A 23,964-nucleotide genomic window follows, 5' to 3' on the forward strand; every position below is an offset into this window, starting at 1 on the left:
TCGTCAACAAACGAAACCATTACAATTGAAAAATTCTTCCGAAATTTTGAAGCTTTATCGCTATCAGAAATGGCCATAAATACCAGTTTGATATTTTTAATACCTTTCTATCGCCTCTTAGGATCTTATCTATCCCTGCACTGTGCTTTAGAAATAAAAAAATAAGAATAATAATAATTATAACCCTTTCTACATCTGCATAAATAACAATTGTGGCACCGTTGAATGTACTTTATTGCTAGCGCTTCAACGTCGTCGCATTATTTTCAGCGAAAAAGTTATCATCATTTCGACGACAGCGTAAATAGCTAAAAACTGTATGTTATATAATATGCTACACTCGGTACGAAATTATTAGCGGTAAGCGAAAGGTGTCCACACTCTTTCGAGCCAGTGTGGGTCAGCCAAATGCGATGACGCGTGCCAGCATGCCCGTGGGGCACTCGCCCTTGCAGCCCTCGGCTCGACGAGATCGCGATATCAAGTTTATCGAGGTTATAACTTTTTACGAGCGCGGAACGCGCAGGCCGGATCTGGGAACGACAGTGGAAACGCGGAAATCTCGCGCCCTCGCGCAATCTCGCGCGGAAACGCTTGCCACGACCTGGAGGACCGGCCGAATTGACAAAAGGAGGCCGTCTACGACTGTTCGCTCAAGTTCCCGGGGAACCGTCCGAATATCACGAGCCTCGATCATGCGAATTTCCGTAGGAATTCCCCAGTTCTTTCGTTACGGTGATACGCGTCATTACACGAAGCTGACTTCTTTATTCTAGGAAATTGCTGTAAACGTGCACTGCTTGCAAGAAAGTTCCGCAGAATATTCGGGGATGCTCGGGGTGGTAAGCAGCTCGAGTTGCTACAGGTCGTGCTTTCTTATTTCTGCCGGGGAAAAGGAGGAATGGGATTATTGCAGTTCTACCGATAAGCAACGAACGGTCCAGTTGACGCGAAGGCAAAGTAGTTTTGCAAGGTGTTTGCTGAAAGAAAAGATATTGTCTGAAAAACTGTTTCCTCCGTTTACAATTTTTGCGTCGTATAACGATGAAAATAGAAGAGGAAATACGAGATTTCTTAGAACGTTCGATCCTTTGTACTCGGAGAACTTTTATCGACAATTTCAACGTATGTATTTATTCGTCAAGTTTCAAATGGATTATGAAATTGTATAACGTTAAAAATCATTACTAGACCCAAAGAAAATATTGCGTCACTTTATACTTTGTTATACGTGGAATCTCACTCTGCAATTTTGGAAAATTGTAGTTTAGTATATACAGATGAATTATAATCTATTTTCATCGTTTCGAAGAAGCAGGGTTTACCAAACTAAGCAAACTGCTCGTACAGGACGAACTTCGCTTAGAAATTCATGCTCGATAATTAATTTCATTCCGGTGCTGTGACACAACAAGCAGAAGAAACAAAGTGGAAAAGTTGCTCACCTCCTGTGTATCCGTGGCGAGAGAGAAGGAGAGGCAAGAAACATTGCGACACAACTAACAATGTCATACTAAACTGTCACACATCGTGCGCGTGTCCTTTCGTATCGTATGCGATCCACTTAAATTCTACGTTTCGCGACTCGATCGTTATTAATTACCGTATTGACAGCGTATCGATCGGCCCTCGCTCGATTCTACAATAAAATCCAATCGCTTAAACTCGAAACGTCTTAATACAATCAATTTAATGACACAATATCCGAACGAAACGTTTATCAAAAATTATTTCCTCTGGAGTGTCTGTCTTGTTTTAAAAACAATCGACCAACGAGTTCGACAGTTCGCTGTTACGAATAATAATTTATTTAGTGGCAGTTTATCGATATAGGAAACGAGTTAGCTGTCTAAATAAAGTGAAAAGAAAACCGAAGAAAATGAAGGAGATGCGCATGGACACCAAAGCGAGTGCGTACTCGAACGAGTCGAAAGAAAATTAATTAACGTTCTTACGGCAGTGGCGGAGTTGCAAGTTGAAGAAAAATGAAAGAGGTCGAGAAGATAATCCGGTAGAGAAACCGCCGCCATTACGGTAATTCGTTGGACGCGAGTTTAAAGACGGAGACAAGTCCGACAAGTCTCTTCGCGCTCGACTAAGGTGGGCTGAATTATTCTCCGACGAGACAATATGGCCACGCGAGACTACACAATATGTACATATACGGTAAAACGTTAGCAACCTCACGCTATACATTAATTATCTATTCGGTATAAAATCGTGATTGTTCGTAAATATTCTCGTTAATCTGCAGCACTTGATTCAGTCGCGGTACGCGGCGCGGGGAGAGCACGCCGCGCGTCTCTTTGGTTTTTACATAAAGCAAATTCACCCGGGAGACTGTTGCTTCTCGCTGCGAGGCTTGAAGTCGTCGTCAATTAATCTAAGAGTTTTGATATGAGCAAATGGCAAACGCGTTGACCTTTCCAATTTTGGCGTGGCGTTCCGATCGGCGGCGAACCTCCGAGGGCAAATGAAATTTTCGTTTCGCGACTATATTGTAGAACTCGAAAGATCGTTTGCGCTGACTCTGGGCCTTCGCCCCGTTTCATTGTCAGCCAGCCGTGTGATCAACCATCGTGCTAGATTGTCTGCTGGGTTTTTTTTTTTCTCGACGACGAGGAGAAAAACTGGAAAGGTCGAGGATCGTTGCTCCTTCGTTTGTTTGTTTGTTTTTTTTTTCGTTTTGATTATACGTTTCTCAACTTTCTACACGCTCGTTCGACGCGTGCGTCTGTCAGTGTTTCGCACAGTTCTCGATCACTCATGGCGGAGTTCCTCCTTAGGTCCATCGGGTCAGACACGGGTTTCTCGGGCTTAGGAATCTGTGAGGCTTTTTGTTTGTTCGCTTTTGAACGGGACCGTTTATATCGTCCGCTAGTGTAGATCTGTAAAAGCTTCGCAGATCGGTTTCCCCGAGGATTTCTGCTTCTAGAACAGAACGTCAAAGTGTTCGGGTGAGATTGCGGCCAGGTGAGTCAGGATCGATGAATCGGTTCGGCGCGACGGATCACCGGACACGCGAAATGGAAACTCGAAGAACCGGCGGTCATTCTCTAATGAAATTTTTAAGGAGCAGATAAGCTTAGCAGTCACAAAAGGGCAGGAAATTATGGCCGGGAAACGACAAACACGCTGCACGATTTCTCTCGAGTCGAAGGACAAAGGATCTCCGGGGCTGGAGTACTGCGAAACGGTGGCAACTCGTTTTAATATTCCTCTTTGCCGGTCGAGGAATTAACGGCGTGTTCTGGATGCAATGAAAATTGTAATAAGCTCGATGTAAACCGATTCGCCTGGAATAAGACAATCGCGGAACGACGACAAAGTTTCGTCCGCGCGATGCTTTCTTTCTTCAACGGGGAACGCGTTATTTCCCCGAGATTTCCGCGTTTAATGCAGTGCTTCCGCCGATCCAACGTTATCGCAACTGCAACTTTTCAATTGCACCAGACTGTTTTTAGTGGAACGTTGAACCAGTGATTAATTGGGGAAAAAACTTTGCGAAACGGTTCCGACATCGAACATAATTTTACGACGAGTCTTTTCCGATACGTGTTCGTCGATGAATATTGAGATCAGAAATTACAATGGAGAGCGTTGTTATTATTACACATTCATCGCGCTGAAATTGAGAAAAGCCTAGACTGCGAATTTTACGCATTTAAACTCGGTCGATTTATTTAAAACTACTGGAAGAAGAAACACAGCCTTTATTCAACTAGTTTTATACCACTGTGCAGATCATTTTTACTTGGCATAAAGCTCCGCAGTCTAGTTATAATAATATGTAACATTATGACAATATAAAATTAGTACTTGGTTCCTTACATAATTTATTCAAACTTTAGGACAATAATGTAAAAAGTTCTTGTTAAAGATAAGGCAATTTTAATTCGTATAATATATTCCTTTCGAAGAAGAAAACAGTGTCTTTTGTTACCCCGATATCGAAAAAGTTCTGAACGCAATTATTAAAAATTACCCTAAGAAAGTACTATTCGACATGGCAAGTGCATTGCGAATTCAATTAACTTTGAGCGGCGTATAAAGACGGAATATCGAGTTTCCGAGTGGTGGGAGATGGGTTATGCGACAATTACGTCCCGCCCTCCGTGAAGCAACAACGATTAACAGTTTCAGAACCGGGGGTAGTATCGTGGCCACTCTGTTGTGGTCTGAAGTATCGCGGTCCGAGGGGGAACAGCGATATATACCGACGTTTGTTGGCTTGTGGGATTGTTTGCTCTCGAGTACGCGGGGTCGCAAAGCTGCATATCCGTATTTGTGGACGAGCCCTTCTCAAATACTTGCCTATTTGCTTACCGCTTGAATCTACGCAAACGGGAGCTCGAATACATATCGTAGACACGCGATCCCCACCGCGCGCGTCTTAATTTCACCCCCACAAAGGGTGCTGCCCTTACGCAACATCGATTTTTTCCATTTAAACGTCGCGTCGTGGAAACGTCGTTTCCTTTCCTATTACATGGAGGCCCAGTGTATCTTTATTTAAAGATATAAACTTACGCATTTGAAAAGCTTTTGTCATAGTGTTTATCGAATTCCTCTATAGCTTAACTACAATTTTCCTTTAAATATTCAATGAAGGATTAAATTAAAAAAAGAAATAGCAAAGAGAAATGTGTGCAAACGCGAAAACGCTTCGGACATGAGGTCACAAATAATTATAAAATTAAGGAATTATAGTAGATCAGTCGAATTAATTGTAGTAGATCAGTCTATGACTTCGAGCAGTCGTTATAAAAATAAAAGATTCAGCAAGAGAATTATCACAAGTAATTTAATTTCTATAGAGTATCTAAATATAAAGTCTCAGTCTGAGTAAGTGACAAAATCGCGGTTTACGTAAATTCCAAATCCAATCACCGACGCGAAAATAGTTGATCCCTTATTGATGGAAAGAAAGCCCGACATTAACGACGCTGCCCACCGATTATAATGCCACGGTTCTGGAGAATGTTTGGTGGAATATTTGAGAAAGGTTCGTCGCGTGATTCATCGATCTGGACGGTAAGAACGATCAAACCCGAGTGGTTCTGTACTTGCGCCGTGACCATTAAAGAGGAACTCCACCATCGTGCGAACATCAACTGATATATTCGCGCGGTATGTCGGGGTAGATCGCGTCGGGATCGAGGTGCGTGTTGGACGACGTTACTTCGGCCGCGATCACGCCCTCTTCGACCTGCTATCTGACCTCACTCACCCGTTCCTCAATGGCGACCTTCCGGCTTTTCCAAACGAACTCGCACACCGCTATCACGCATGCGATGCCCATCCCGCCCATCAGAACCACGAACACGCCGCCGACGTTGGCGAGCCCCAGCTCGTTCGCCGTCGAGCTGCTCTTCGAGGTGTCATCCTGATCAGAAACAAACAACTCGAATCGTCAACGCGCAGAAGGGAAAAACTTACAATTAACCAACGGAACCAGTCACCGTGTGCCTTCAGTTCATTTTCAACTGTCCCTTTTCCCTGACTTGTCGTTCAGGCCATTTGATTTTTGATTAAATATTGACATGTTATGACACAATATTTCATTACATCATCAATCCATAAACAGTTATCTTGTTTAGAGTAGTTATCGCATCGTGTACCACTTGTACTACACGTGGCGCTGCGATCAATTCGATTGCAAAAGTCAGTCAGTTCGAAACTTTTCGACTAGTAAAAACCTGTTACATTCGAAGTTGTTAAATAAAAGGCGAGACAAATTCCCATTAAATATATAACGCACACATAGATTTATATTATCATTTTCTGGTGAGATAAGCGATGTAAAGCGAGGACAGCTAGGTAACGTTGCATTTTTTGCTATAAATAAAATATGAAAAAATTTGGCTTTGAAGTAGTAAAACAAAAAACTATGAAAGTAATGAAGTTTTGCAGCGATTTTTCCAAAAAACCGTTTTTATGCTTCCTTCGTTTTACGAAAATCAACCATTACAAGTAATTATTAATTATTGTATATATAAAAATTAAACAAACTTATGCGCTTTGTTCTATACTTCATTTCATATAAGACCTCAATCCTTTGGTAGAAATATATTTTATTTAATAGATATGTTTGCGTGTTAAGTGAGGAAGAAACGAGAATTATATTATTATATTAATTTTGTTAGATAAAGTCGATTATTTATTTGTTAAAATAAAGCGTATAAGACACGGAAGTACTAACGAATCGGAAACTACTGAACGAATCGAGATCAATAAAATAAGTATGAAATTTTATCAAAGCAGTTATACCTGATAAAAATTTCTTAACAACTTATTATAACATTGTGAAATAAAAATATATTGATTGTTAAATCTGGAATGATGAATATGTAATTATCGACGGTTAATTAGGAGGAATTGTGAGGGATGTGGGGATGTGTAACGCGCGGATTGCGAGCGACACGAACAACGGGTAGTTGTTAAGAGATTCTATTGTTCAGTTCCACGAAACACGATGGGAAGAGTAAAATATTGTCAAAGAGAATGCCTCTCGAATTATTACGTGTCAAAGTATATTGAATATTAAATTGTTATCGAACACAGTTATCGAGACTGTATCGAAGTAAATACTGTCATCTATTATTCGCATTTCAGCTAAAATTTAAATATACCACACTGTTAAACAATATTACAACGATCAAAGACGTTAAAATTGAGATGCCATTATACGATAACATCGATGAGAAAGTTAAAGAACAATTTTTAAATCGAACAAATCGCCGTAACTTGAACAAGGGTTGGAAGCGTCGTGCATCGGTATCACGCATCTGAGCTCACGTTTATGCCCTAAATAAATAACTTTGATTTTACGGGGTTTTCGAGAGCGCCACGTGGTCGATAAAATTGTTGAGAAACTGAATTCTCTGGGAGTCGCAGGAATTCATCCCGGAAATAAAAGCTGCGAAATAGTAGTGGCCATGACTTCACGAATTTATGAAACTGTCTCCCCGCAGCGACGCTCTCAACCCACTCGCTTCCTCCGCTACCTGTCCTGGCCAGAGCGAAATGCACCAGTGGAGGATAAAAATTTCGGAAGGTGTTATCGAGTAGACTCGCGTCGGGACCGCTGCCCAAGGAGAATAAGAGAGGCCGTATTTGCATGCTCACCCTGCAAGATCCTCCGCCGCGTTTCTCCTTCCACCAGCGCGTCTTCAGCAAGTGCAGCTTTCCCTCTTCTTGTAGTTTCAGGATCGCTCCGCTTATGGCCGTCCTGTACGGTGAATCTGAAGTCCCAAGGTCGCATTGAGAAAGTCTTATCGCCTCCCCGGCCGGCTTCTATCTTCTCCGAAAGTTCCAGAAGCTGTCAACGCGGTTATCGCTTCCGAACGTGCCGAGTTGACAGCCGCAGATCTTTCGGACGTTCCCGCCGATAATAGTCCTCGCAACGAGTAGATTTCTGCGACTGTTATCGTTTACGTTCCAGAGACACAGACGGTCAAATCTTGGCAAGCGCTCGAGAACTTTTGGTCGTCGTTAGGCACATTGTGAAACCAGTCGCGTTGTTTCGGTGCTAACAATTGTTCGTGTCCTTAAATCTCGGCGTTGTTCGTAGATCACCGAAACAGGGCGCCAGAGATTACGCGAGCGGGAGAGGAAAACTATGGCCCACGGCACCGCTTTTCCGAATGTTTACAGACGCAATATTTTTACAGCGGGCACCAGTGATTCGCTTTTCAACGAGACACGGAATATTTAGGGAGCGGCTCCCGAAACAAAGCGCCAAGCTTGCGATCAGTTAAATTTTCCGTTGGAGTCGTACAGGAGCCGGAGCTTCCCTAATTTCCCTATAAATCCGTACAACGAATGTGAAAAATTATCTTTGCGATTCGACGCCGTTTGCTCGGAACCATAAATCAGGGATATACATGTCGATCGGCTGGAATAGCCGTCTCTATCGGTCCCGTATAATCGGCTAACGGTGCATCTAGGTGACGAGTTTGTACTACCGACTGTACAGGAGTTGCCAAAAATACGGGACGAAACGTGCACATTATTCGTCGAGATTAAAATGTTTGTAAGTTAACGAGACACTAACACTTGATTAGTTAGAGGGTGAGTATGCTCACTTGTAATTGACAGATATGATGGTATTATCTGGTGCTATTAAAAATATACTATTACATATATTATGAAATATTATATTATATTAAAAATACCATAAATAAATCTATATGTCTTTTACGTGTACAACAGAACAAGGGTGCGATTTTACACGTAAAAATAAATCAAAAAGAAATAATGTCTTTCCTTGAAAAAATGGGTGATGAAATAACAATTTTGGCGCTTATATAAAGTTTCGAAATATGACTGCAAAAGATTAATTTGTTGGAAAAGGCAATTTATAGTGTAGCCTCTGATAAAATAAGAGGCAGGTTATTGTGCGCGTTTCGGCGGTGCCATATTTTTGGTGCAGCCTGTACGCGTGCATACAATGTACATGGACGTGCGCTGGGATATTTCGTAGCACTTACTAGGCGGCATAGCTATGCCATATCCTTTCGAGTCCAGGAGACCGCCGACTTGAGTGAGGTCGCAGGTCCTCTCGATTACGTATTCGATAGAAGTGGATTCCATTAGGAATGCGTAGCTGCCTTTACCCTTGATCACTCGATCCACGCCCTCGACGTTGCTATTTGTAAATACCTCCGGCTTTGCCGAATCCATGAAGGACCACATGCGTTGGTACGTCGAGAAATTGGAATCCTAGATCACGCCAGGAATTTCATCGTCGATTGCACGTGCCATTAAACCATGAAACGTCGCACGAAATTGGTTAATCTTCAAGAAGGACTATTACACGCTGCCTACCGTCCGCGGTCCGATGGAAATCACGATAGATCGACGAGAATGATTATGGTTGCTCTCGCAATGTGCGATACGTTATCCTCGATCGAAATTTTTTATTCTATTCGAAACGTGTACTATTATTATTACTGTATATTTGAAATGCTTATTATTAGGTCTCATTGCATTTTCATATGTTTTATGCTAGTAGAATATAAATATGATATACTATTATATTGCCAATATATAATATATTACACTTCAATATGTCAAAATTCAGCGTGATCCAACGCACGCGTAATAAAAATACAGTACTATATGTAATATTACGTTATTGCGATATGTAATGCAATGACGTTAATAATAGTAGCTTTTAAGAAAGAAATAGCCTATTCTCGTGACAAGGAAATACGTCGTGAAAAATACAGACGAAATTAATGTTTCATATTATGTGAAACGAAAATCGTGAACAAGAAGACGCGGGGAACACTATCGAGGCAGTAATAGAAAAATATTGAACGAAACCGAATAAGACGATTAGACGGATGTTTGTATAGGATTCGTAAGGTATTCATGCGATCTTACCCTGAAAAAGGCCGCGGTGCTGCCTCCTTTGAGGGCGCCGTATTTGATTTTCGTCTGCTTTGCGAGATCCTCCGCGCTCTCGATCGGCGAATCCATCCTCTCGACGGTGAGGAACGCGGCCAAGTTGGCAGTGTACGAAGAAATCATGATCAAAGTGAAGAACCACCACATCCCCGCCACTATGCGAGTTGACACGGCCCTGCGATGAGAATTTGAACGGTGCAGAGAGGTACCTTGACGGGAAAATATTCAGAATATCTCCTCCGCCAACGAATTCCCTCGCAATTTACTTCAATAGATCGTCTCGACACCGCGAGGCGTTATTAAATTCAACAATATCTAAATTTCGCTATTCTCTCGTAATCTGGTTTGTTCAGCTTCACAAATTTCGCCGCTGCGACGATTTCAATCTAATATCGGCACCTTTTTCTACTCGTCACAAAGGGGTTTGCTTAATCCAACTCGGAATTATGCATGCTCATGCTCGAAACGGAACCACGTACAGAGACATTTTTCTCTGCATAAAGCTGTGTATCTGTGTACTTTACAATTACCATTGTATTAGAGTCTTTATTTGCTTTGATTATTTCTAACTGGCGAATTTATACTATCTTCTGTATTTTTACAGTGATCCTTTAATAAGCTTAGGAACACAGTTGGATTTACGTGACATCGTTGGCGTAAATTCTATGAAGATCGTAGGATCAAACGATAAATAAAAGCTTCTACAAAACTTTATGCAAATTCTAATCTTCCAAAATTTTGTCTGCCAGATCTGAGCCAAAAAATAACCAAGTTTCGTTAATTAGGAAACGGAAACGTATAAAATTCCACAGTATAGTTTCGCCCTCGTTAGTCCCAAGACTCGATTAGCCAAATTATACCGAAGAACGCTTCAAGCTTCTACGTTTACCGGCTCATGCAACTCGCGCGCTCTATGCCGCTACGAACTATCCGTCTAATGTAACACACATGACACCAACTTAAGCGTTAATCCTACTAAATAAGGAACGACGATAACGACTCGGGGAATAGGGGCTGCTTCGCGTAGAGCCTCGGAAGACGGAAGCGTCTAAACACAGTCTAACGAGTAGTGAAAGTGTCAGGTGTCTCGGATCAAACACGTGGAAACTGCTGCTGCTCAAATGATTCGGGTGGCTAACTCGGAACTCGCAACATTTGATTCGAGTCGACGCTACCATGACAAAAATAACTTTCGAATTTTTCAAAAGCAACGCCTCGATTTCGCAAAGTTCTCTGCGAAAATTAGGCTCGAAAATTAGAAAAATTCAAACGAGTGAAAATGAATTATATTACCAGGACACGTTCTACTATCGTATCAAATACCTGCCACATCTACCGTATACATATTTGCGATTTCAACGTTAATAATAACCCTTTTTAATCGTAAATTTAAGACAATTTCTCTGACTTTTATTATTCCTATTTCACAGAACAGAATGCATTTTATGCATACGAGATCTAAACTTTGTTAGTATAAAAATGGACCGTGATATAATAGTTTTAAGGGTACCTCGGAGCGAAAGGGCGAATCCCTCGACAAACTATTAAGCAGCAAGTTCAAAGTCTCGAAAATAGCATTCGAGAGGTAATGGCGCAGAATGAAACTGGAAATAACGTCTAACTCGGGTCTCATCCGAATATATCCGGCGAATTGGCAGGACGTAACGAATGTTTCCGTTTCCGGCGTTTCCAATTTAAGATTCCGCGGAAAGCGTACGCGTTATCGAGCGTTCGTTCGTGGCCGTATCATTATCTTACGAGTTCCCTGGCGAACAGCAACAACTTCCATTAAACTGGCGACGAGACAGAGAGCGGTTAGCGATAGCGAAGCACGTGTCTCGACACGCTTTAGAACGCGATCGGTTGCAGCAAGCCTACGATATAGCATATCCAGGCTATCGTTACAGAAGAGTAGCACCTATCGACCCCCGAATCTCGTCTTCCTTCCGGCCGAACCCTCCGAAACTTCGATTTCGCCGTGTCTCCGTGTACCGTGTGCAGGTACACCAAGGTGAGCCGTCCGCGAACCGGTTTAAACTAGTTCGACACCGTGTGTATATTGGTTCGAACACCGACGCTGCCCCGTTAACTGAATACCCGCGCAATACACGGACTCGTAGCAAACAGTTAGCGTGCTCCTTCGGTGACTTACTTCGGCGCTATATCAGAGCCTTGCTGCATGAGCGAGCCTATGGTGAACCAGAGCGAGTTCATCAGGGTGAACTCGTTCTCGAGGACCTCGGACTGTCCGTTGCACAGATGGGGATTCTCCCACTCGTAGGGGCTGAACCTGCAGACACGTGAAAGGAGACGGGGAGGATTAGACCTCGGAGTCGCAACCTGCGATCGAACTAGCGTTTCTCCGTTTTATATTCGGCCCCGGACAATGCACAGTTTTCCTTCTAAAAACTGATTTGCGATTGAACCGGTTTTACGGTTTTTATACAAGAAAATAAACTCGGACTGAGATCGCTTTGGATTCTTCCAGATCGACGGGAGAAAAGTATTTGCACGACGATAAACTTTGAGCTTCGCTCAACGTTTAATAAGCCTTCATAATTATTTAATAAGTCTTTAAGTATTTATATGTTTTTCTTGATAATATAGAACCACGATTCGCTCACTGTAGCCGCTGTTAACAGAGTACAATATTTTCCAGCGATTAGAAAACCGTATTATCGAAGCAGAAGCGAGTCGTAAATGGAATAATATTTCCACGAGGAGAATCGAAACGCAAACACACCGTTAATAGAGGTACGTCACCCACGCGTGTTTTTTCAAGTTTCGAATCGCAGCTGCGACTCTGAGAATCGCTGTCCAATGTTAATCGATAGTCTACGAAGATCTGTAAATATTGAGCGTCTCGAGGGGAGACTGCTGTGAAATTAATCTCCGCTGTCGAGGGAACATCGTTTTCTTGGGATCGGTAATAAACGATAGATCAACTGGTTTTAGAAACATTGATCGACGTCTGAAAACATATTGTAGAAAAAGAGACGAGGAACGAAAGGAGTTTCTTCCTGAAAATTAATTTGGCCAATCGTCAGAAAACTTTGACGAAACTCGTAATTGCTCGAGCACTTTCTCTCCGCGAATACTTTGCGGGGGGTGGGGGGGGGGGCGAGAAGGAGGGGGGAGAGAAAGTTTGTACAAGAGGGAAGTTTAATTCGTCGTTTCCCTTTCTTTAATTGAATTTTTGATTGTTTTCTCGATTCGGGTTTCCCGGAGCTTGTCCGCAGTGTCTACGGTACATAAATGAAAAAGGTCTGAAAATTCCCTCGTTCAATTAAGAGCCTCCGTTTCACGGAGCCGCAATAAAAATTCTACATTAGAACAAGCCTTCGGGAGGATGCTACTTCATTATGACGTTTCAAAGAACAATCGTGTTCCCAGCGGAGAGTCGACCATTTTCCGACAGGCTGCCTCCCCTCGAGAAGACGCTCTTTCGCGAACTCTCAATTCTCGTGTCGAGCGTCCTTCATCTACGAGAGACTAGAAACAATCCGGCACGGTGACCAGCATCCTCGAATTTAGCGACGTTTCGCTCAGACACTTTCTTGGAATTTTAAAAGCACTTTCCTTCGTAGCACCTCGAATTGAAAAACACACCGAGGCTAATTGTCAAACTGCGCGGATAACCATGGCCCATTATAAATTAAAATACACGGGAGCGAATTCGCCGGAGCGAATAGCCGGAGGAATATAATTCGATTTCGAACGACACGAGTAACGATAATGTTCGACAATGCGCCGAGTTTATAAAACTCTTTCGGCTCGACGGGAACTAGAAATCCGGCGAGTTCTAAAGTAGCGTCGAAACGTCGGGAAACTCTCGGATCAGCGTGGGGCGGTTTGCGCGACGGTTCGTTCCGTTGAATAATTCATCGGCGGTCGGGGTGTATCCGGGGGGCGGTGGGAGTAAATCGGTACGAAAGTGGATCGTTGGATCGTCGATCGTCGATGCGATGCCGATTACATGCGTCCCGGTTTGAGGAGGACGCGTGTCGCGTGTCGAGGGTCTGCGAACGCAGCGAGTCGAGCTGGAGAAAGGGGCTTGGTCGGGGACGAAACAAAGGTGGACGAGAATAAACGAAAGAGTAAACAGGTAGAAGACGTTCAAGCGATCTCGATGCCAATCTAACGGCTTACTTGGGCAGAATGTCACAGCCCTGCCGCATTAAGGATCCGATGGTGAACCACATGCAGTTGAGCAGCTTGAAGCGGTTCTCCAGATGGTCCGGGTTTTTGTTGCACGGATGAGGATTGTACCACTCGTACGGGGTGAATCTAAACTGATCAACTCTAGACAACGTCTGATCCCCTTCGGTCGGACGCATCTGTCTTCCCGGGCCGGCCGATCGCCATTTACGTATGAAGATTAACCGCGGCCGGGCATCCAGAAAAAGAGGTCGAACGGAATGCGACGAGCGATCGTCCCCCTCCCCCTTCCCTCTCCCTCCCCCCTAGCGATTTCATACGGTTTTTCTGCGCCGCGATTCCTCGTGAAATTAAAACCGGCGCGGCACGGTTTCGCGGAACTTGGTTCACGGGCCACCGTCGTCGATCGATATACATACTTACTCGAGCGTCTATGGGAAAACGCGATCTTTTAAGCTGCGACGGGCTCGACGTCGGCCAATTTCGAGTCTCCACGGCAGATTGAAAAATCTCTCGAACACGCGAGGAGCTTGTTAAACTCTCGACACGGTAGCTACGATATTTTTACGTCGCCGGGACCTAAAGCCACCGGATCGCTCGGTCGCCTAGTCGCTGCTGTATCTATAATACTTTTATCGAGCCTCGGAAAGCTGGATTCACTTGCCTGGCGAGTATGAAGAGCAGCACTGAGACGCCCAGATAAGCAGTCGCCATATAAATCCAAACGTCGAGGCTCAAGGGACTCAGGAATGAGAACAGATTCGGCGGCTGCTTTATAGGCTTGCGGTACAGGATGCTGATACCTGAAACGGCAGAACCGAAAATTCATTCTCCAAATACAGTCTTAACACAATAACTGCCGTTTTCCTCGACACGTAACCATGCATAGGAATTTTATATCCGCAATAGTCCAATTTGAAAATAATAATTGTTTAATGAATTCAAAAATATTGTAAAACATCGTTGAAACATGTGCAAATAAATCTTGTCAATTTGTCTATAAAAGGTACAATAGTTTAGTCAACACTTCGCACCTCCTTAAATTCTTTAGGAAATTGCAGTGACGTGTCTAACAATATTTTCTTACAGTAGGTGCACGAATAAATGTAAAATATTTTACAACAGAGATATTCATTACAACAGATTAATAATATGTGTAATTATTTAAGCTACAGAATACAGCTATTGAAAGTAACGACGACTATGTCCAAACTAAAAAAAGAAATTTTAACGAGACTATACGTTTGTCGATGAGAGACTTTCAGATTCATCAAATTGCTAACGTTGTCAGAATTCGCGTGGAAATAATTATAAAAAAAATCGCGGGAATTTTCATGGGATCGGAAACCAGTCGTAGACATTGCAAGCTTGCGAATGGTTTTTCCGTTTTGCGAAATCGTGGAAAGCCAGAGCGGAGTCGTCATTAAATCAATCCTCGGGGCCAATAAGCGGGATCAAAGCGTACCCCCTGATTAAACAGATCGCTCACCCAGGTTCATGAACGGCATGGTGAAATCGACCGCCTGCTCCCGATCGTACGTGATGGTGAGATCGGCGATTGCCAGATCCGCCTTCTGATCAAGCAATTCTTTCATCATCCCGTCCCACTCTTTCGTCTGCTTGTTGTAGGACCCGTACCGTCCGTCCGGCACCAACCGGAATGTGTAATTGAACCCGAGGATCCTCGATATCTCGTAAATCAAGTCGACGCTGTAGCCCTCGTACTGTGCATTTCCGGTGAGCGTATCGCTCGAGTCCTTCCTCATGCAGTACGGCGCGCTCTGTAGGGTAATGAGCTGACGTCACAAGTCGGATACCGCGAGCCCCCCCCCCCCCCTCTCTCTCTCTCTATCTGTCTTCTCCGTGTCTCTGTGTTTATGCAGAATGGCGCGCTTTGCACAAGCCATATTAATATTTTCTTCAGACCCAGCTGAGAGACACGTATTACCGGCTTAGAGTAGCTAGTTTCGAGAGGTCAAGAATATGTGTATACAGTGACTCTAGAAACTCTCTTTCTCTGTACTAAATATACATGATATTTGACGGATATTTTTAACCCTTCAACCGGGAATTAACCCTTTACACTCGGTTGCACCCTCTCAGGGGACATTGTAATTCTAGTATATGAATAAACATTAAAGTTTATTAGCGATTTGCAACTATTTCTCGATGTCTACAAATTCATATAAATCGAATATTATTATAACAATATTATATATATCGTATACTATATAATAATATAAATGTTCATAAGCGCTGGTAGGTAACACCCATGATGGCGTCGAGTGCAAAAGTTTAACTTTTGTTCTACGCGGTTTGTTTCAACAAAATATTTTATCATCTATTTGGAAAATATTTTTTGAAAATTTTAAGGTCTAGATCTTTTTGAAACAAGAATGCTTTTTCGGAAGATTGTGTAAATAAACTCAGTAAAAACCTTTCAGGATTTTCGTTATTTAGACAAAAAGTCCCAACACGTCGAGGTAATCTAACTCCATGTAGAAGGGCGAGTCCGATGGTATGTACACCGATGGTGGATATAAAAATGCGGTAAAAAAACGTGACAACGCAGGAGAAGTCTAATTACAATTTTACGAACTTTTTATAGTTCAATCTGATAAAAAATAGAAATCCTACTCAGGACCCTCATCATATTTAAGAAAGCTTCGCAACCCTCATCGTGGATGCAGAGCGCTGGGTGGGTTGCAATCTCAGCTGCGCTTCTTTGCAACATTTTTCACAGTCTACGCATGCCCAAATCAACGATGTGTTATAACTCTTTTTTGTAATGTTAAATATTTAATTAAATTTATATATTAATACATATACTTTACTTTAACCGACAATACTTCAAAAATGGAAACACGTGACTTACAGTTCCCTTAATGCAAAGCCAAATATAATAATTCTAATATTCCAGTACAAGCAATACGAATTGCAATAGAACTATAAGTCTGGCATTCGATGGAAATAATTCGCCATTCTTTTTTCGCCCTTTTCGCAGCATCTAACCAAGAAGGGATATGGCGTCCAGTTTTCAGTGTCCGACCCTATAGGTACGCGGGCAGGTGGCACGTACACATAGCTCTCGTACAGCACACGGGGTTTGAATACGTGCACGCGCGCGAACAGCTAGGTCACCGGTTGCACCAATAGAGGTGCACGTACGGAAGCCCGCGCGCGCGCGACGCCATATTCGTGGAGCCAGTCGTTTCGGCAAATATGAAAATTCAGGAGACCACGGCTCCTTTCGCGCTCCGACGCTGCTTAATTAACGCAACCGTGATTTGCGGACCGCACAAAAGAGAAATGAAATATGCATGCACGTGCTCGCGATTAAAAGGGGCTCGCTCTTATCTCGGCTGACTTTCTTTCCTCGCTCATCGATGGAGAAGCGCGGGAGTGTGGTGGAATATCCTACTGGAAAGGAAGCAGCGAAATCTCGAGGTAATTCGCTCCGATGACCTGATTTAACGATTAAGAATTAATATTTAATAGACCTTGCGGATGTTCGGAAAAATTGCCATGCTTTAGCCACCTTCTGGTAAACCTACGTCTATCTAATATCTAACATAATTTAAAGCACTTGTCTCTATTATAAACACAGTTATTCTATTTTAAAATGTCTACAAACACTTTGTTAACCGACTGTACCACATTCTCTATCTACAAGTCCGAAGAAAACTAGCGCGCCACCTTTACAAACTTAATCTCGACCCCCATACATTCAGATTACTCGGAGCCTGCGAAAAAGCTGCGCAAACGCATCGAAGCGAACAAGACCAGTAACAAATCCTCGAGTTCTATGTTCGCCGAGGAGCCTATCCTACTTTCCAGAATCAATTTCTCCTTCCTCATTCTGGTAGCTGCCGGTAAGAAGTTGCGTAAACTAGTCGTAACTCAGAAGGGGGTTGTAAACGTCGCGGAGCGTCGAAACCTGTAATTGCTGGGTCGCCTAATGCCCGAGTTAACTGGAGTCTCTCTATCGGCGTGCGCAAACTTCGCGATTTTCGGCTGGCAAAGGAGCTAGCTGGTTCAACGACGCAGGATCCGATTAATATCCCCGTAAACATGGCGAACGTTTTCGAAGAGAGCCAACGTTACATCGTTCGAGTTTCCAGCGTCGTCTCCTCCGGTCTAAGGACTCTTATCTTGCGGCTGCGGGCCCGGCGAGGCTCGACGCTCTCTCCTCGACACTTCTCGTGAACTTTCGAGCCAGTTAATACATTCGCGAGTGCATTACTTGTCGCCGCAATTAGCGCGAGAATAAGTAACGCCGCGCCGAGGACCAGTCTCTCGCCGTGAAAACTTCAATTAAATCGCGTACACCAGGCGTCCCCGAGTTTCCTTTGGCTTTCTTCGGGGGGAAAAATCTAACGAGCTGGCAGAGGGCGGAGGGAGCCAAAAGGAACAGGAAATAACTCGCTTCCGCGCCGCGTTCGTTCAACTCCGTTTCTGTTTCCTTTTCATTCCGCGGAAACAAACAGCCGAGGTTTTAACGATACGCGGATGATTTACCTACCCGGGAAGAGCAGCGCCGGAAGACGCGAGAATTAAACATTCAGAGGGGGATGGAGTGGCGGATAAACAGCATTTCGATGTGCCAGGGTTACGCGAATGCGATGCCGCGGTCGTTCCGAATACCACTGTCTAAATTCCTTGTGTCCAAATCCGGAATATTTTTAATCGTATCGGGAATATATTCTCCGCAAAGTAATTGATATCCATTTATTAGTCAAACCTCTGCATCCTAAATTAATAATTAAACAGCGACTAGATAAAAGCGTGTGACAGCTTTTTTAGAGATTAATAATGCGAGGCAATACCCAATTGTTTGCTCAAGGCGAGTTATTATTGAGGCAGAACCATCGAAATTTCAATTAAAAATATTCCAATTAAAATATCTGTGCTTTCATTCCAATTCTAATCAATGCCATAGGCTGCGTGTTTATTGAAATAGGCACGTTAACAATGTTATATTTTAACTCCATTTCAATTTTCTAGTTTAATTCATTTGAGAGATTTCGAGATATATATTCGGAACCCCCATATTTCCCGAATTTTTCTTTATGCAACAATTTTTAATCAACTCGGGCTTCACGATTTTATTATTATCTTGGTATTTTCCGACTAGCTGGTAAATATTCGAGCACGGTTGTTTCATTCGCGTAGGAGAAAGTCCAAACAGATTAAATCCGTGGAATTGCAAAATGCTGGAACATTATCAGTTGAACAATTATTTATCCTGCATTTAATAACGATTTTTGACACAAGAACTATTACTGTAAAAACCAATCGTTTAATTTAACTGTAGCAGATAAGCAATAATCAGAATATTTGAGATTTTATATATTGCTGTACTTTTTATTTCTGTTTATTTATCAAAAGTGCTTCGAAGTATGGTGAAACATGATATTTTGACTTACGAGTATGGTTGTCACGATGAAAGTCTTATTCTGAAGATTCTCCACGATTTGGGTGTATTCTTCTTTGTAACTTCTTGTGAAGTTTATCCCCTTCGTGCTGTTCCAAGTTCCTATTTTCTTCAGTCCCTCCTTGTTATTCAATTCTATGATATCCAGGACGAAATCCGAGCGGAATCCTTGATGATCGAATTTTATAATTCCCGTGAGTCCACTGATCTCGACCTGGGAGCAGATATGAAACGCGTTCTGTAATAAAACGATATTTCAAACATTGCAAAAATAGCTCTCTCGCTTTATACGCCTCTAAAATTAGATATTGAAAGTAGATATTTATTATTATTATCTCGAAGGAGACTTATAGAGCAAACTACAAGCTTCTAAAATTAAGAAGTAATATTTAAAACTTTTAATAATAAAATATTCTATTTAGTGTTATATTTATTACTTGTGACAACGTTTTATGTCAATGGCGCCTCCAATTTCAACCATGTCGAGTCAAATAAATTATTAAATATTATTACCAAACGTTGTTACCAAAGAAGGTTAACTACCCATTTATTATTAAAAATTAGAATTCATGCAATCGGAAAATCGATATCACATAATTTATGGAAACATAATTGGCACAATTCCTGTGAGCTAATCAATTGCTGTGCCTTTGGTTAGTATCCGCTTACGATTAACTCTATTCTGATAATTTTTCACCAATGCGCCTATTTAAATTTTCACGACATAATTATACAAAAATTACGATAATAAAAATTACATAACAATTCTGAATTTTAACAATATCGCTAGATTTTGTATTTTCAAAAATTCCAACGCTCTGAAATCTGAATTTTTCTCGGCACTCAGCGCACCCCATACGATCCCGAAAAAAGAGTCCCTGCCGGAGCCACCCCAACATTTTCGGATGCCCGCAGATCCCTAGTTGTCGGATAGCTCTCTGGCCGCTGGTAAAGTGGTCGTAACCAGGAATCACGCGATCGACTGGTGCGCAGCGCGATGACACGCTCGGTTTCGGATCTATCCGGCAGTTGGTCGACGGGGGTGAACGTCAACTGGGAAGCACGGTGGCAAAACCGCGAGGGCTATAATTTGTCAACGAGGTCCGACGGGACGGGTTCGTTTAACCCGTGGAGTAACTTTCCATTGTTTGGGCAGAACAATCGGTGGAACACGGCGAAGACCCGCCTTCTGCGCCGGCACAGTTTACCGGCGTCGTCCGTCACCGTTCCAGGGATGCTCGCGGTGCGTTGCACATGGCAGCACTCGTGGTGCTCGTTAATAAGCGACCGAACGCCGGGGGAGGAACAGTCGGATTAAGCATATCGTTATAATGGCTTATTACGTTGCCCGGACGGCCGATCGATGTCCATAATTCCGCAAAATTAATTTCCTCCTGCCCGCCTCCTCCTCTCTCTCTACCCTCGCCGCTTTCCACCCCTTCCGATGAACTCTGCGAGCAGAGATACCAGAATTGAAGATCGCCACGGATAACAGCAACCTTGTCGCTTCGGTGCGCGAGCTTTTTGACAAACTGCGAGGTCTGGGATGGCAACACCCGCGTGGTAATTGAGTTGCGCGCCGTGGAAACACTGTTCCAAGGCTGATAAAAATTCAAAGTTTAAATCTATGCGGAACGCACTTGTTCCAATAAATTGGCTATTAACCGTCTTAGTACCGAACAACGCTGCATATATCATTGTTGGAAAGATAGTTCTCTTAATATTTTTATTAAACAACAATTTCATTTCTTATTTCTTCTCCCTTTTTGAATTTGTTTTATCAGACTCTTTTCCTAAGAGTAGTTACGTCCAACGATTTCCACGAGCGCGTCGTCACGCGTTTTCTTCGGTTTGTCTTTGCTGTCGCGCTGCTTGCCCAGGGGAATATCACTTATAGTATACGCGCATCGATTAGCTTCGAAAGCCTTCCGTGTAATGAGAACGGCATTCAAATGTCGCGTTATGGGCGGATGTAACATGGACGAGGGTTCCGGTGCTCGTGCTTAAGAAATTCTTGATAGCTGTTGATCGGAGGAGTTCGTTTCGAATTGATATTGTTCGCTATTAACGTTAACGAGTCTGCGACGTTTTATGGCGGGATAAAATCTCGACGGGTTTGAATTACTGAATAAAATTATAATTTTCAAAATTATCGAGACAAGTGTCCATTTATTGTCTTCGCATTGAACTCTAAAATTTTATGAAAATTGGAGAGATAATGGATAATTTCGAGCATCTTACAATTTTGTTCGCGAGAATAATAAAATTAAAGTTCGTTTTACACGCCGGACGATTTTTTCTGGTCGTAACAGTCCGGATGCGATTAATTTATATTAATTTGTCACGCTGTGAGTGAACAAGGGAAACGATATTTTTATGAACAATATCGTTGCCCTACTTTTATGAATTATTTTCGTGTCATTCCATTTAAAAAATTTCTGACATATTTCTCCTCTCATCAAAAAGATATTTTTAATCGCCTGTATATCAGAACGGTATCGCCATTTTGTAGCAGCAGAAAAACGCATCGAATTATTCGAAACTGCAGGAAAAGGTTAATGTTTGGGAGGAAAAGTTGAAATAAAGGGATCAACTAGCGGAATACAAATGAAGCAGGCGAATAACGACGTAAACGCGACGTCGACGCGACTGGGAATCCGGTTACGTCAAAAATCAGTCGTGCCGATAACGAGATACGACGTCGACGACTAATTTCTCTGCGCTTTTATTTTTTTTTTCCCAAATATTTGCGCTCGCTAACGATGTACCGCGCGTTATTATTGATCAAACACGGACGGCAGATTTGGACACGGAACTCTGCGCACCGCTGCAGTAATGTTTGCCACGATATCAAAAAAATAGCTTCCGGCCGGACAGCAACAGGACAACGGGCCCGCCTTCAATTTCGCTAATTACGAAATGTAACCGAGAACGGCGCTCCTGGACGTAGAAACGCCGGCCGCGTAAATTGTTCCCGAAAATTCGGTCGACGCGTCAAAGCTGACCCAGTAATTGTGCCCCGGTAATGACCGCGCTCGCCAATTTTCCGCAGGAGTGCAGTATTTGGCCCGATCGGCGAGCCAAAAATATTACGGCATTGCTCATTATACGTATAACGATGCTTTTGAATTCGTCTTGAGCTATGTTACAACAGAAGGGAATAAAATATACAAAATTAAAGCGACCTATATGACCAATTGCTGTGCTTGTACAAAATGTTTCATTGTATTTATCGCAGAATATTAAGACATATTCTTGACTTAATCTGGACGTAAGAACAGTAATAATAACGCGAATAAATAAGAACTAAATCAGTGTATTAACACTATGCCGTCCGACCTCACGACAGTGGTGTAACGCGCATAGTACCGCTTAATATGGCGTGATGTTTTGTTGTTGTTTTATTTAAGTAACAATAAGTTACACACGTCAGCAAGTTTTTTGTTTTTATACGTATTTGTGCCTTTTCATCATGGCAGACTTTCATCAGAACAAGTCAGAATCGTAACGAATATATCATGCATGATTCAATAAATACGGCTGCCAATCATGTTTGTTAAATCATAACAAAATTTGAATCCTGTGTCATCAAAATCTGGGAATAAATGAAGACAAACGGGAAACAGAAATCATCACCTGACATCAAGAAAATTATTAAGGACGCAAAAGTGGTAATATACAGAAAAACTATAATATGGTCAAAAAGAAGTTTCCATATACCTCTTTAATTGCGCATTATTGAATGCATTCACATGACAACATTTCAATACAGAACACAAAAATAACATACAAAACACATTACACAAAAATCTCCGATTTCATGATTTTTTATTAAAAGTGTCTGAATCGTGGATAAAAGATCATGTGCCTGCTTTTGAGCATAACACGGAGGTCGCTACTACATCGCGTGCTTCCCATCATTATGAGATTGATAGACTTTTCGGTTAGCTAAAGCAACACCAGCTAATACTCGTTTCCGAAACTAACAAATGAAAACGAAGAAACTGTCATGTATGTTCCAAAAACAAAAAAAGGAGGACGACAAATTTAATGTGCAAGTCTTGTGGAGTTGCTTTACATCTTGGAGATTGTTTTGCTCCGTATCATCGAAAAAAGAAACGCTGAGTAATTACCAAAGGAAACGTAAATAAAGGAATAAATATATGTAATAAATTTTACATTTATTTACATATGTATATTTTGGAAATTTCATGAAAATAGGGAGACAGGATTGAAAACTCATGAGAACTAACGATGAGATTATTAAAAGTTGAGAATTTCTAATCTCCCAATACCCTTAACAATGGCCAACAAGCGAAGTAATCTGAATCAATGCTGCCGGCGCCAAGTAAAGAAATTTATGCAAGACGTACGAACGGCAAAGTGTTAAAATTTAATAATAAACAACATGAACAACAAGAAGTAACGATCGCAGCAGCGACAGTAATCGTATTGCGAAAATTAGCGAGAATAATGCGAATAAATGAAATTGGAGGAGAAACAGCGTGACAGGATGTAACACATGCTTCACTCATTTCGACCAAACTAAAAACTTTGATTTTGGCGCAGGGACCGGGCAAACTGCCTCTCGCCGCGCACTCCGGTGGTTGCTGTTTGACGGGAGCCGGGTAGGGCGGCGAATTTATCGCGGTATCGGCACGAGCATTCGCGTCACCCCGGTTACAGGACAATTCCCGGTAACCGGGAACACGCCGAGATATTTTTCCGCTCGATGGCTCCGAAATTTCCGAAAATTCGAGGATTTAGCGCCACGCGAATGATCGCGACGTTGAATAAACTAAATGCGTGCGAACGAACCGCCGTGCCAGTGAACGAGTGAACGAGTGAACGAGTGTGCCAGCGAGCCAGTGAACGAATGAACCAGTGAATCAGCGAACCAGTGAACGAACAGCCGACGAGCGTTCCGGCCAGATGAATTCGCGTTCGCAAGTCATCGA

The 23,964-nt window shown here is 42.5% G+C and overlaps 1 protein-coding gene across 2 annotated transcripts in view; it reads right to left on the reverse strand.

Moving 5' to 3' along the window:
- Kair1d (Kainate-type ionotropic glutamate receptor subunit 1D) overlaps positions 1 to 23,964 on the reverse strand; it is a 205,829-nt gene that overhangs the window by 1,766 nt on the left and 180,099 nt on the right. The window contains exons 9-16 of one of the 2 annotated variants that reach the window (XM_078177539.1): positions 18,999 to 19,220; positions 15,062 to 15,353; positions 14,237 to 14,375; positions 13,564 to 13,701; positions 9,391 to 9,589; positions 8,493 to 8,724; positions 7,129 to 7,244; positions 5,231 to 5,386 (exon numbers count right to left, since the gene is read on the reverse strand). In XM_078177539.1, coding sequence (XP_078033665.1) covers positions 5,231 to 5,386; positions 7,129 to 7,244; positions 8,493 to 8,724; positions 9,391 to 9,589; positions 13,564 to 13,701; positions 14,237 to 14,375; positions 15,062 to 15,353; positions 18,999 to 19,220 — 1,494 coding nt within the window. Of the gene's footprint in view, positions 1 to 5,221; positions 5,387 to 7,128; positions 7,245 to 8,492; positions 8,725 to 9,390; positions 9,590 to 13,563; positions 13,702 to 14,236; positions 14,376 to 15,061; positions 15,354 to 18,998; positions 19,221 to 23,964 lie in introns of both variants that reach the window. The other variant, XM_078177540.1, reaches the window with a different exon arrangement.

The sequence above is a fragment of the Augochlora pura genome, chromosome 3 (assembly GCF_028453695.1).
Source record: "Augochlora pura isolate Apur16 chromosome 3, APUR_v2.2.1, whole genome shotgun sequence".
Lineage (NCBI taxonomy): Eukaryota > Metazoa > Arthropoda > Insecta > Hymenoptera > Halictidae > Augochlora > Augochlora pura.